The sequence below is a fragment of the Mobula birostris genome, chromosome 12, assembly GCF_030028105.1.
Source record: "Mobula birostris isolate sMobBir1 chromosome 12, sMobBir1.hap1, whole genome shotgun sequence".
Classification (NCBI taxonomy): Eukaryota; Metazoa; Chordata; class Chondrichthyes; order Myliobatiformes; family Myliobatidae; genus Mobula; species Mobula birostris.
Genome location: NC_092381.1, coordinates 20,769,759 through 20,785,218, shown reverse-complemented (window position 1 = coordinate 20,785,218; position 15,460 = coordinate 20,769,759). Strand labels below are relative to the sequence as shown.

Below are 15,460 nucleotides of genomic sequence, written 5' to 3'. Positions count from 1 at the left end.
TTAATAGTGACTCCCTCATGCCTGCAAATTATATACAATATCACGGAAATCAACTTTTTTGAGAGCGAGCAAGAGAGCACGAGAGAGAAAGCAAAAGAGAAAGCACGAGAGTGACCACGAGAGAGAAAGCAAGCGAGAGTGAGCGAGCGAAAGCAAAAGAGAAAGCGCAAGAGCGATCACGAGACAGAGTGAGCGAGAGAGCGAGAGCAAGAAAGAGCGCGCGAGCGAGAGAGAATAAGTAAGCGAGAGTGCGAGAGAAAACAAGTGAGAGCGACCACGAGAGAGAGAGAGAGAGAGAGAGAGAGAGAGAGAGAGAGAGAGAGAGAGAGGGACAGCGAGAGAGAGAGAGAGAGAGAGAGAGCGAGAGCACGCCATGGGAGTGTGTTCCAAAAAAAGAAAATATAAAACGTACGTCACCCCAGACTACACTAAAGTCTACCCCTGCCTAATAGGGGTCAAAAATAATGACAGTGTTGCTCGCTGCGCTGTTTGCAACAGTGACTTTTCTATTGTCCATGGTGGGTTAAAATGTAAAAGACATGTTGAGGTGAGTTTAACAGGTGTCATTCGTTCATTAGCATAGCTAACATTATTTAAACTAGCTGGCTGGCTGCTCAGGAGCTACTCTATTGCAAACATCCCACCTCTCCCGGAAGTCTCCCGCAAATTGATGGTGCTACCTCCCTGAAATGAGTTTTTGCAGGTGGGATGTCTGAAGATGATTGTCAATACCTTCATTTTCATTCCCAGCCATTTCTGGCATCTCCAAGCTTGAAAACAGTAGTGAGCAAAACAGTTCTAAATTGTTTTACTATATATTTCTCACCAACTATCAGTGATAACAATCACTGATTTTGAACACAATCACACACAACTGACACAATTTAACCTTTAAGCATGGTGTAGTGTCCAACAGCCACACACGTGCATGCAACTGACTCTACTTAGAAACTGTTCGTCAAGAGTCTCTAGCTCAAAATAAGCAGCATAGTGTTCCAAGTAAACAAAGGGAATACTGGCTATTTTCTCAATCAGCTTTTGTTCTTTGAGGTGTTTCAAACAAGTGGCTGCTCAAATTAACCAACTGCCCATTCAATCAGAATCCATTGCAAGATCTTTTATACTTAATCTGTTTTCTTGATCCCAAGGGACCACTTAACAAGAAAGAATATGCATGAATGCTAAAATCCTACCTGAACTGCAAGTTAAACATCAAATATTCAGAACTATGTATGCATGTGGCAGATAGAATAGATAAAATTGTGGAAAAGAGATTTTTAATGTATTAATCATGTTAATTTGCAAAAGTCAGTTGGCTTTCTAGAGGAAGAGGAACCAACATAAACACACAAAAAATGTATACTTCTTTGATACATTTGATACTATGGAGTATTTAACCTCATCAATTACTGCTTTTTGCACCCAACACATATCCCTTGCATCATGGCAGTTAATTGCTTCAATCCAGAGATGTGATGGTTTGGCTCATGCCATCTGCTTCAGATACTTGAACCTGGGATCTGGGATTGTTGGGGAGTAGCAAATTCCAGGAGAGGGTAAGGAGGAAGGTAAGAAACTGAAAGTGCTGATAGAGACCCGACATGCTGGAAATGGAACCGTGTCAGACAATCCAGCTCATTCTGATGAAAGGCTGATACTGAGACATCTGTAATATCCAGAACGTAGAAAGGGTCTTGATAAAAGGGTGGGATTCCTTTCTTGAAAACATTTCACGCTGCTATTTTCTGCACCCCATCTGTGCACATGTCAGAGTTTGAAAAAAATGTTGTACTTTTACTTACTTTTTCACTCACGTAAATTTTGACAGAGCCAATTTTGTTCCATATCTTAAAGCAACTTTTTAGATTGCCAATTTTGTTCCATATCTCAAAGCAACTTTTTGGATTGCATTTTGTGAATTCTACAAGGGTGAATTTCTGTTACCAGAATATCCATAACATGAAGGCTGCCTGTGAGAGGGTGATAGTTTAAAGGAGACGTGAGACAAGTTTTTCTTGAAATAGAGTGGTAGGTGTCTGGACCCTTCCAGACAGGTGATGGGAGCAGCTGTGATAACAATGTTTGAGAGACATTTAATCAACCACATAGATAGGCAGAGAATAGAGGGATATGGACTTGGTGCAAGCAGAGGGATTAAGTTCATTTGACATTATGGACCAGTGCAGGGAGAGCTGTAGAGCCTGTCCCTATACTGAACTCATTTATTTACTTATGAGATACAGTGCAGAGTAGGTCCTTTGAGATGAACCGCCCAGTAACTCCTGATTTAACAATAGCCTAATCATGGAACAAGTTAAGATGACTAATTAACCTACCAATCAGTATGTCTTTGGACCGTGGGAGGAAACTGTAGCACCCAGAGGAAAGCCATGCAGTCACGGGAAGAACGTACAAACTCCTTACAGACAGCAGCGGGAATTGAATTTGGGTCACTGGTGCCATAAAGCACTGTATTAACCTCTACACTACCGATTCACCCCTTTTCTATGGTCTATGTTTAAACACAAAAACAGTACTGCACAGGGACAGGCATTTCAGCCCACGATGTTGTGCCAAACCAGCTAAAAAACAAATCAAGAACACCCAGACACTAATCCCTCCTACCTACAACATATCCATATCTCTCCATCTTCCTTATATGACTACAGTGAGATTACAATGGGATGAGGGCGGTTTTGGCTAGTGTAGACTGGGAACACAGGCTATATGGTGGGACAGTTGAGGAACAGTGGAAGTCTTTCAAAGAATTTATCATGGTGCTCAACGAAAGTATATTTCAGTAAAAGCAAGGGCAGTAAGGGTTGGGAGAGCCACCTTGGATAACTAAGAAAATAAAAGAAGTAAATTAAAAGCTCGTGTATACAAAGTTGCCAAGAGTAGTGGGAAACTGAAAGATTGGGAAGACTTTAAAAGAACCACAAAGCGAGCAATAAAGGAAAGATAGATTATGAAAATAAACTAGCACAAAATATAAAAATGGATAGTTAAAGTTTATATAATTATATAAAGTGGAAAAGAGTGGCTAAGGTGAATGTAGGTCCCTTGTAGGATGAGAGGGGAAATTGATATTGGGTAATGAGGAAATAGCAGAGGCTTTGAATTGACTATTTTGTGTCCCTCTTTACGGTGGAGGACACATCTAACTTTCAGAGATTTATCACGGTGCTCAATAAAAGTATATTTCAGTAAAAGCAAGGACAGTAAGGGTGGGGAGAGCCTCCCATCACATCCATAATATCTCTCTTTAGCAGAGGACCTCGATACAATAGCCATCAATAAAGAGGTAGTTTTTTTTTTGAACGCAAACAACAGGAATTCTGCAGATGCTGGAAATTCAAGCAACACACATCAAAGTTGCTGGTGAACGCAGCAGGCCAGGCAGCATCTGTAGGAAGAGGTGCAGTCGACGTTTCAGGCCGAGACCCAATTCTCGGCCTAAAACGTCGACTGCACCTCTTCCTACAGATGCTGCCTGGCCTGCTGCGTTCACCAGCAACTTTGATGTGTGTTGCTTTAATAAAGAGGTAGTGCTGAGTAAACTTGTAGGCCTGAAGATAGACAAGTCCCCTGGTCCTGATGGAATGTATCCCAGGGTACGGAAAGAAAAGGCAGAAGTTATAGTAAAGGTTTTGGTGATAATTTACCAAAATTATTTGGACTCTGGGCAGGTCCTGTCGGATTGGAAGATGGAGAACGTCATGCCGCTGTTCAAAAAAGGATGTAGGCAAGAGGCAGGTAACTATAGGCCAATTAGTTTAACCTCTGTAGTTGGGAAAATGCTTGAAGCTATCATTAAAGAAGAAATAGCAAGGCATCTGGAAAGAAATGGATCCATTAGGCAGATGCAGCACAGATTCAGCAAAGGCAAGGCCTGTTTGACAAACTTACTGGAGTTCTTTGAGGATATAATGAGTGCAGTGGATAGAGGAGAACAGATGGACATTATTTACTTGGATTTCCAGAAGGTGTTCAATAAGGTGCCACATAAAAAACTTATCCATAAGATAAGGATGCATGTAGTTGGGGTTGATGTTTTAGCATAGATAGAGGATTGGTTAACTTATAGAAAGCAGAGAGTTGGGATACATGGGTGTTACTTTGGCTGGCAATCAGTGGTGAGCGGTGTGCCGCACGGGTCGGTGCTGGGCCTACAACTGTTCATGTTATACATTAACAATCTGGAAGAGGGGACAGAGGGTAGTGTATGTAACTTTGCTGATGTCACTAAATTGAGTGAAAGCAAATTGTGAGGAAGATACGTAGAGTCTGCAGATAGGTTAAATGACTGGGCAAGGGTCTGCCAGATGGAATACAGTGTTGGTAAATGTGAGGTCATACACTTTGGAAGGAAAAGTGGAAGAGCAGATTATTATTTAAATGGTAAAAGATTGCAGCATGCTGCCGTGCAGAGGAACTTGGGAGTGCTTGTGTATGAATCACAAAAGTTTAGTTTGCAGGTGCAGCAGGCTATCAAGAAGGCAAATGGGATGTCAGACTTCATTGCTAGAGGGACTGAATTTAAGAGCAGGGAGGTTATGCTGCAACTGTACAGGGTACGAGTGAAGCCGCAACTGGAGTACTGTGTGCAGCTCTGGTCTCCTTAGGAAGGATACACTGGCTTTGAAGGTTCACCAGGTTGATTCCAGAGATGAGGGGGTTAGACTATGAGGAGAGATAGAGTCGTCTGGGACTGTACTCGCTGGAATTCAAAAGAATAAGAGGGGATCTTATAGAAACATAAAATTATGAAAGGGAGAGATGAGATAGAGGTAGGAAAGATGCTTCCACCAATAGGTGAGACTAGACCTAGTGGACAGAGCCTCAAGATTTGGGGGAGTAGATTTAGGATGGAGATGAGGCGGAACTGCTTTTCCCACAGTGTGGTGAGTCTGTGGAATTCTCTGCCCAGTGCAGGCTAACTCAGTAAATATATTTAAGACAAGGTTGGATAGTAGGGGAATTAAGGGTTATGGGGAAAAGGCAGGTAAGGTGGAGGTGAGACCATGGCCAGATCAGCCATGATCTTATTGAATGGCAGAGCAGGCTTGATGGGCCAGATGGCCTACTCCTGCTCCTGTTTCTTATGCTCATATGTTCTTATATCCATGTACGTATCCAAACATCTCTTAAAAGCCTCTAATGTATTTGCCACTACTACCATATCAGGCAGTGCATTCCAGGCATCCACCACTCTGAGTAAAAAACTTACCCCTCACATCGACCTTGAACCCACTCTCTCTCACCTTCAATGCATGCCCTCTGGTATAAGGCATTTAAGACCATAAGACATAGGAGAAGAATTAGGGCATTTTTCAGCCCATCAGGTCATGATTAATCCTGGATCCCATTCAATCCCATACACCTGCCCTCTCACCATAGCCCTTGATGCCCTGACCGGTCAGGAATCTATCGACTTCCGCTTTAAATATACCCATGGACTTGGCTTCCACTACAGTCTGTGGCAGAGCATTCCACAGGTTCACCACTCTTCGGCTAAAAAAATTCCTCCTTACTTCTGTTCTAAAAGAACGCTCCAAAATTTTGAGGCTGTGACCCCTAGTTCTGGATACCCCACCATAAGAAACATCCTCCCCACATCCACCTTATCTCGTCCTTTCAATATTCAGTAGGTTTCAATGAGATCCCCACACATTCTTCTAAATTCCAGTGAGTACAGACCCAATGCTGCCAAATGCTCCTCATATGTTAACCCCTTTATTCCCAGAATAATCCTCGTGAACCTTCTCTGGACTCTCTCCAGTGACAGTACATCCTTTCTGAGGTAAGGGGCCTGAAACTGTTGATATCCTCCAAGTGGAGCCTGACTAGTGTTTTATAGAGGCTCAGCATTGTCTCCTTGCTTTTAGATTCTATTCCCCTTGAAATAAATGCCAATGTTGCACTTACCTTCTTTACCACAGATTCAATCTGTCAATTAACCTTCTGGGAGTTTTGCACGAGGACTCCCAAGTCTTTTGCACCTCTGATGTTTGAATTTTCTTCCTATTTAGATAATAGTCTGCACTATTGTTCCTTTGTTCCTTTTACTAAAATACATTGTCATACATTTTCCAACACTGTATTCCATCAGCCACTTTATTCCCATTCTTCCAATTTCAACCCTGGGAAACATATACCTTCTGTCTTCTCTATCTCTGCCTCTCAATCTTGTAAACGTCTATCAAATCTCCCCTCATTTTCGACACTCCAGAGAAAACAACCCACGTTTATCCAGCCTCTTGTGATAGCACATATCATCTAAACCCGGCAGCGTCCTGGTGAACCTCTTCCGCACCCTCTCCAAAGCTTCAGCAACCTACCTACAGTTGGGTGACCAGAACTGTATATAATACTCCAGATGAGGCTTAACCAGGGTTTCACAAAGTTGCAACTTAACTTCCTGACTTTTGAACTCGATGCCTTGACGAATAAAAGCAAGCATTCCATAAGCCTGATTAACCACCTGAGTATCCACTTTCAAGGAGCTATGAAGTTCTCTCTGCTCAGCATCTGTCTCCTTGCATTTGCCCTACCAAGGTGTAACACCTCATATTTATCTGAGTTAAACTCTGTCTGCCATTCCTCAGCTCATATCTACAACTGGTTTATGTCATGCTATATTCTTTCCACAACTCCAACAATCTTGGTATCATCCACAAACTTACTAACCTACCCATCTACATTTTCATCCACATCATTTATATATGTTACAAACAGCAGAGGTCCCAGCACAGATCCCTGTGGAACGCCACTAAACCAGAAGTATATTGTATGTCAGAGAGAGAAAATTGACATAGATAGTATTACTACCAGCAAAATTCTTCTATACAGTAACATACCTTCATCACCATGTGTTTGCAGTTGTTGGTAACTGCTTCTACAGATGTCTAGTTGATCCCAGTTTTGTGCTTGAGCTGTTGGAGTAAGCCTTGTTTCATAGTACCTTGAAGATATTTCCACATGAAAAGTATAATGTGATAACATTTAACCTTCATATTGAATGTAATAAACTTCTTTCTATTTAAGAGGTGAATCATATTACCTTGGTATTGCTGACAATGGACGTTTTGGCACATATGCAAACTGTTGAAGATTTACTGATCCCAATTCATTTAGCATCTCTACCTGTTATAAGAAAGTGTAATTTTTAAACTACCTTAATCTTTATGAAGTAGTTTGCTGAAACTTCACTATGCAGAGAAAAGTTACCTTCAGTCGCTTAACAGACGGGGCTGAGGAAGTCTCACTTCTACTTTTAAGGTCACTGAGATAGGAAGAAAGTTTTGTTGTTGCTTCTGTTGTAATATCAGTCTGCATGACTGATACGCCAAACTTACCTGCAAGCAAAACAAAAAATGAAAATCACTAGATTAGCAATTGCAACAAAAATTAGGATTTGATCATGCTAAAGTGATGAGACCTTTTGGGATAGATCCAAGAGCATTGAAAAAATGTGGAGAATAGAAGTCCAAGTAATTATAGCTGTGATATTAATTTGGGGGTGGTTGAAGATACTGGCAAGATCTCAATTAGCAGGAAACCATCCTACCAATGGTGGCATTAGGCTTGGAGGTTTTAACTTCTGAGCTTCATCTCGGCAGTCCTCAACTGGTTCCAAACCAGAACTGATGGCTAACAGGAATGCTGATTTTGTACAACACCACATATAGAAGGAGCAAATAAATTGTAAATAAGGGGTTGAGAATCTTCTTCATAGGCTAGAAGACAGTGGTATTTAGAAATAAAGAGAAAATTTTCTGATACTCCCTGGTTTAACATGGGAAATTTTAAGATATAGGAAGACTAATCTTCAATTCAATTCAAGTTTAATAGTCATTTAACCATACATGAAGACTCATAGATACAGCCAAGAGAGACAGTGTTACTATTGGGTCAAAGTACAAAGACACATTCAGACATCCCACCCTGCAAAAACTCATTTCAGGGAGGTAGCACCATCAATTTGCGGGAGACTTCCGGGAGAGGTGGGATGTTTGCAATAGAGTAGCTCCTTAGCAGCCAGCCAGCTAGTTTAAATAACGTTAGCTATGCTAATGAATGAATGACACCTGTTAATCTCACCTCAACATGTCTTTTACATTTTAACCCACCATGAGCAATAGAAAAGTCACTGTTGCAAACAGTGCAGCGAGCAATAGTGTCATTATTTTTGACCCCTATTAGGCAGGGGTACACTTTAGGGTAGTCTGCGGTGAGGTACATTTTATATTTTCTTTTTTTGGAACACTCTGCCACTCTGACTTTTTTTTGGAACTCTCTCGCTCTTGCTCTCGCTTTCTCTCTATCGCGCGCGCTCTCGCTCGTGGTCGCTCTCACTTGTGCTTGCTTTCTCGCTCTTGCTCTCGCTCTTTCTCTCTCACGCTTGCTTTCTCGCTCTCACTCTCTCTCTCTCGCACTCTCTCGCTCGTGGTTGCTCTCACTCGCTTTCTCGCTCTCTCGCACGCTCTCTCACGCTTGCTCTCAAAAAAAATCAATTTCCGGGACATGGTATATAACTTGCGGGCATCAGGGAGCCACTATTAATTTGCGAGAGACTCTCGGACCTTCTGGGAGAGGTGGGATGTCTGCACATTACGATCAGTCACATACAGTAAGCACACACAAGATCACAATTACATAACAAGAGTTCCGAGGCCCACCTCCCCCCACTCAAATGCAATGCCACGACGTGATGCATAGAAGTCAAACCCATATAGAAAACCAGTAAAAATACAATGGCGCAGAAGATACAATTCTGCATTGATAAATATTAGTCCAGACACCACCCCCCCCCCACTTCCACCCGAGCCCATTGATATCATCTATCGATTGGGCCCTGACACCCATTAGGTGACACCATGGCTTTGAGGCCCAGTTCTCGCAGTGACGACTGACTCCCATGAGGCAAATCTGTGGCTTTTGAGGCCTGGTCCTCGCATATACAAGCACATATAGAATATTAGTAAAAACATAACCAGATAAATATATATGTATATAGTCCAGACCCATCTTAAATCTTCATTCACCATAATTGTGCTATGCTGCCCCTGGTAGAGCAGGAAGGTTTGGACTCCTCCCCTCTAGCAGCTGAAAAGCAAGCAACCCTGCAGCCTGAGGCTCAAGTCCATTGAGTGCTGCTAAAAAATCTGCATTCGGCCACACTGAGTTTGTCTTCTGCTGAGCGAAACCCTGGGAGGGCAACTCCAACTCCGTTCTGGATTTTGTGCCATACCACCCCTGTGAAGTACAATTACTTTGACCTTCACTCCGGCTGGCTGCAAACAGGCAACACCGAGGCTTCAGGCCTAGTCCTCGCTATGACCAAGGGCTAGGCCCCTTCCATCTCCCACTGATCACATCCAATAAATTAGCGAATCAAACTTGCAGTGTACCAGATTAACAATGCCCAAAGAGGTCTTGCGATCACAAGAAAAGTGACCATGGTGGCCACTCACTACTTGACAGTAAGTCTCAATCGACTCACGCAGCAGCATGTTGCACAGCTCCTTCATTATCTCTGCCAGCGATCAACGTGCTGATGGTGTACACCTGCAGTACTTTGAGTTCTGAATGTGTAGCAGGATCTTGTGATCATTAGACATACATTTAAGTAGAACGCTAGGGCCTTTTTTTGACCCCATAGAGACCGTTGTGACCAGTCACACCGCTATCTTGTTGTTAGCTTCTTTCTTCAACCGGATTGGTCTGATAGAAAAGGCATAACACCCTCCTGTGCAAGAGTGGCACCATGTTTGTTCCCAAGATTTTATATGAATCTTGCTACATACTTAAGGGCCCACAAAGGTATCCAAAAGGCATTTTTCTTGACTGCTATTAAGAGAACCGTAAAAGTGGGACTGTAGGATTATGGCTATCAAACCCCATTCTCCCCCTCCTTCAACTCCCAACATGGGAATGGAGATGAAATACTTCTTCACATTTTAGGCCTACATTTGGATATATACAATTTCAATAGCACAAAACTACTAGTGTCTATATTCAGTACTTACAACATTCATGACCACATTTATCTTTATTCTTGCAGTAATGATTACAGTGTCTTTTTCGTGGTGCTGTGCAACTGACATCATTGGAAAATCCTGTATTTATAATTGAGATACAATGAAGATAAGGAAGTTCAATGCAAAATTTAATCTTCAAATGTTAGACTGTCTCAATTTTTTAAGTCATCTTAGAGATATTGATACAATATTGATTTGAAGATTATTGTTTTGAAATATTTTGCAAACTACTGACAATTTTTCACCATTTTTTCTGTACAAATGATTGCTTACTCATCACAATATACCAACAATGTATGGTCCCGTTAATGTACAGTTAATAGCAAAGTAACCAAAATTGAAGATATTCACTATATTGCTCCAAATGCCCCCTCAAACCCTGGCTGAACTGATCTAGATCTCAACTCTATTCTCCTGTCCAAATCCTATGTATTCTAATATCTACCTTAGCCTCCAACTGTACTTAGTGACCATATGCCCTCAGCTTTGAGATAGAGAATTCCTAAGATTCATAATCCTCAAGTAGAACTTTCTTCTGATTTCAGTCTTAAGTGACAGTTCTTAACCTGACACTATTTCCTGAATTCTACACTCCACAACCAGAGTATACATCTTCACAGCACCGAGCCTAACAGGCCTCTTCAATATCTTATCCATCAGTAAGATGAATTTATTTCTCTTATAAACTTCTATTAAATTGTTCCCCATAACAAAACTTCCTTATTTTGATAATCAGACTACACTCTAATTGCTGCAACGCCTTTAAAGTGAAGTACGTCCTTCCTTGTATTAAAAAAAAGGAGACCAAAATCATAGACAATACTAATGAGGACTCATGAAAGACCTGGATTGCGGTAGTAAGATTTTGTCACTCTTGTATTCCATTGTCCTTGAAATAAAAGCCTAAATCTTATTTGCCTTCTTAAATACTTTCTATAAGCAGACTTTCACTTTGTTTCTTTGTTTATGAAACAGTCTATTGTCAATTGTTTTTTGCATACCCCATATACTTTCTGTATCTGATACCATGACCTGGATCTGGGCCGTACCTTCCAAATATTTGGACCTGCCTCTTGGTTTTTTTTTGCACTACCTTACTTTCCCTTTTCTGTTTTCTATTTATGATTTATAATTTAAATTGTTAATATTTACTATCGATTAGCGCGAAGCACAGAATCAACTATCGCTGTGATGATTGTACGCTCTAGTATCAATTGTTTGGCGACAATAAAGCAAAGTAAACTGTTTTGCATCTCAAACGTACACTTAGTTAATAAGGCTAACAGCAAAAACCTTTTTTTTTCAAATATATAAAGTGAAGAGAAATATAATACTATTAAATTCCAATATAGAAACAACCATTGTTGACAAAAATGGATCCTAAGCTTATAAGTTACTGATGTATTAGACTAAATTTATCCGTTAGTACACTTTAAGAGAAATGGTTCATGGAAGGCCTTGCAAAAAGTATCTTGTTTTCGACAGACTCACTCTCTCCAACACAACTGAATAAACATAATTAGCTGTCTTCTTAAAAAAACCACGTGATATAAGTAATTTTCTACATCAACTTTTTAAGAATTTAAAAAAGTACCTTTCATCACATGGTTAGAGGAAACCGCTGATGAATTTTCTGTGCCATTTCGTTTTGCTAACTGAGTGTTTTGTCTGTCTGAATTTCCATGAATAAAATGTGTTCCAAACTTCCTTGGTCCTGAATAAAAAACTGTATACTTTTGCTGAATATCCAATCCAACTAGGTGGAAAAGTAGAAACAACATATTGTTAACAACTTTCATCTGAAGAATGCGAAGTACAGTTAAAAGTCAGTGCTTTCCCGTTAATGGAAGTATAGGAACCTCAAGAGGAATTGCTGGAGGGTTGGATGGCAATGCAAGCCAGGTGAATGGTGGGCTAATGTTGCCTTAACTCCACTATGCAAGGGCAACTGCCTGTGATTTCACATGCAAAAAAGCTTTACTTGCAATAAAATGAACTATGCAAGCATCCTACATTCTAGTTCTTTTTATATAGCTCTAATCATTACATCAGCATGCACCTAATAATAGACTCTACAAACTTAGTAGATTTTGTGTGTTTGTTTGTGTCAGACAAGGTGAGGGTGCTGAGATGGAGTTCTGTTGTCATGGCCAGCATATTGGGAGAATGTGGAACTAATGCTGAATATTAGCCATGATCTTACTGAAAGGAAGAAAATATTTAAATAACAATATGGCTTAATTGATTTCCCCATTAATCCTATGGCAATATGGCAAACTGCTCTACTTCTTTTATTTACATGAAATTTTTATTCAAGTGGATTCCTGTTAATTGAGCCATCAGTTAAACAGGGCTGCAGCAGTCTTGGGACAAAGAACAAAAACTAATTGAGAAAATAGCCAGGATTCCATTTGTTTATTTGGGACACTGTGCCTCTTTAATTGGAGAAGGAGACTCTTGCCGAACAGTTTCTAACTACCATCAGACACGTGCACTTGTGTGACCGTTAGACACTACATCATGCTTAAAGTGAACAATTTTTAAATAGCGTTACTTATGTGTTTGTGTTCAAAAGTAGTGACTTCCGTCACTGATAGTTGGAGAATAATAAGCAGTAAGACTATTCAAAACTGTTTTGCTCACTGTAGTTTGAAGCATCCATGCTTGGAAATGCCAGAAGCAGCCATGAGCGAAAATGAAATGCTTTCACCTCTGCAACAAGTTAGAAACTACAAAGAATTTGAAGATACTGACAATCATCTTGAATGTTACAATGAAAATAAAGATTTAGAGGATGCAATTGTCAAAAGTATTGTACGAGAACTGTCCATAACCTACACAAGGTGTGTGCTGAATGTGTTCATTTACAGTCAATCAAAACAATGTGACAGCATCCTCTGTCCATATCCTTTAGGAACTAATACACAGTTTTATCATACTATAGTAGTAGTATTGGTACCAAATTGTTCTGTATTCCATTTAAATACTTCATTTGTTACTCAGTTAAAATGTAGTTTGTTTTTTTTATAGCTTTTTAGCTATTTCCATGAAACTTTGGCTAATTGGGGTAGCCGCTCGATAGGGTCAAAATGTACTGGTCCCGATGTGTCCCAATTAACTGGAATCCACTGTTCTGATTTTTTTCATTAAGAAATGTTCAAATGCACCCATATAAAATCCATAGCAAAATATCTGATTTTAATTCAAGAAAATTAGTTTCAAATGATAAATTAGAGCTGTAATTTATAAATCAGATTTACCACATGTTATTTAATAATTGTGTTATTTAGCAAAAGCTGGTTTGCTTAGCTTGTCCTTTTTCCTACTACTCTAGTCAATTTGGAGACTGCAGGAGATAAGATACTGCAGATTCTGGAATCTGAAGCAAAATACCAACACATGGAAGAACTTACTGGTCTGCAGCATCTGTGTGAGGAAAAGGATGGTCAATGTGTTGAGAGTTCATCTTTCTTCAAGTAATAAAAGGATTAGGTTCCACCCCCCCCATTACATTACATCTGTTACATTATATTTTCTGCATAAGGATAGTGCTTTTCTTGCCCTCTCCTTTAATCCAATCATCTGCTACAAATGGTCTGGAATTTTGAACCACACCTTTGAATCTCAACATGTGAATCTAAAATGGATTACTTTCTAATAAACTCTGCTGTTTTAGATCTATATGCTGTATCTACATACTTACATGTTTTATGAAACCAAGGTACCACAGACCTTCACTACAGAATCTAAGACATAATTCACATTAACTTACAAACTCTTTATAGTTCATAAAATCTGCAGAAATTATACTGGAAAACACTTGCTAATCTATCAGAATCACAGAATCGGGTTTATTATCACCAGCATGTGTCGTGAAATTTGTTAACTTAGCAGTAGCAGTTCAATGCAATACATAATATAGAAGAAAATGAATAAATAAATAAATAACAGTATATGTATATGGAATAGATTAAAAATCATGCAAAAAACAGAAATAATATATATTAAAAAAGTGAAGTAGTGTTCACGGGTTCAATGTCCATTTAGGAATCGGAAAGCAGAGGGGAAGAAGCTGTTCCTGCATTGTTGAATGCATGTCTTCAGGCATCTGTACCCCCTACACAATGGTAACAGTGAGAAACGGGCATGCCCTGGGTGCTGGAGGTCCTTAATAATAATAGACACTGCCTTTCTGAGACATCACTCCTTGAAGATGTCCTGATTACTTTGTAGGCTAGTACCCTAGATGGAGCCGACTAAATTTACAACCCTCTGCAGTTTCTTTCGGTCCTGTGCAGTAGCACCCCCATGCCAGACAGTGATACAGCCTGTCAGAATGCTTTCCACAGTACATCTATAGAAGTGTTTGAGTGTATTTGTTGACATACCAAATCTCTTCAAACTCCTAATGAAGTGCAGTCGCTGTTTTGCCTTCTTTATAACTGCAGTGATATGTTGGAACCAGGTTAGGTCCTCAGAGATTTTGACACCCAGGAACTTGAAACTGCTCACTCTCTCCACTTCTGATCGCTCTATGAGGACTGGTATGTGTTCCTTTGTCTTACCCTTCCTAAAGTCCACAATCAGCACTTTCATCTCACTGATGTTGAGTGCCAGGTTGTTGCTGCTACACCACCCCACTAGTTGGTATATCTCACTCCTGTACGCCCTCTCATCTCCATCTGAGATCCTACCAACAGTGGTTGTATCATCAGCAAATTTATGGATGGTATTTTAGCTATGCCTAGCCTCACATTCATGGGTATAGAGAGGGTAGAGCAGTGGGCTAAGCACACACCCCTGAGGTGCACTAGTGTTGATAGTCAGAGAGGAGGAGATGTTATCACCAATCCACACAGATTGTGGTCTTCCGGTTAGGAAGATGAGGATCCAATTGCAGAGGGAGGTACAAAGGCCCAGGTTCTGTAACTTCTCAATCAGGATTGTGGAAATAATGGTATTAAATGCTGAGCTATAGTCAATGAACAACATCCTGACATAGGTGTTTGTGTTGTCCAGGTGGTCCAAGGCCATGTGAAGAGCTATTGAGATTGAATCTGCAATTGACCTATTGGGGCATTAGGCAAATTGCAATAGGTCCACTTTCAAATTATCTACTATTTTTTACAGTTTAAGAGAAAAATAAAATTCTGCAGCACCTAAGAGCATCAGAATTTCCCCCCAATCTATAATTGCAAATTTATGGAATGGATCTCCATAAAAGGAACCTAATTTTTTCTCAGATAAAAAACTGGCTGAGCATTTAACAATAAAGCACGATTTAACAATAAAAAAGTAGTGAAATGCAACATAGTGTCACTGAATCAAAGTTGTACAGCATAGAAATATGCCCTTTGACCTACCACTTCCCTGAGTATATGTTGTACCATTTTAATTAAATAAAATTGCCCATTTAT

At 40.1% G+C, this 15,460-nt stretch overlaps 1 protein-coding gene across 1 annotated transcript in view; it reads right to left on the bottom strand.

Moving 5' to 3' along the window:
- Positions 1 to 15,460, bottom strand: part of hfm1 (helicase for meiosis 1) — a 111,599-nt gene that overhangs the window by 9,831 nt on the left and 86,308 nt on the right. The window contains 6 exon segments of the mRNA XM_072274809.1: positions 6,861 to 6,964; positions 7,064 to 7,146; positions 7,231 to 7,358; positions 10,032 to 10,088; positions 11,526 to 11,573; positions 11,638 to 11,799. Of these exon segments, the coding sequence (XP_072130910.1) occupies positions 6,861 to 6,964; positions 7,064 to 7,146; positions 7,231 to 7,358; positions 10,032 to 10,088; positions 11,526 to 11,573; positions 11,638 to 11,799 (582 nt within the window).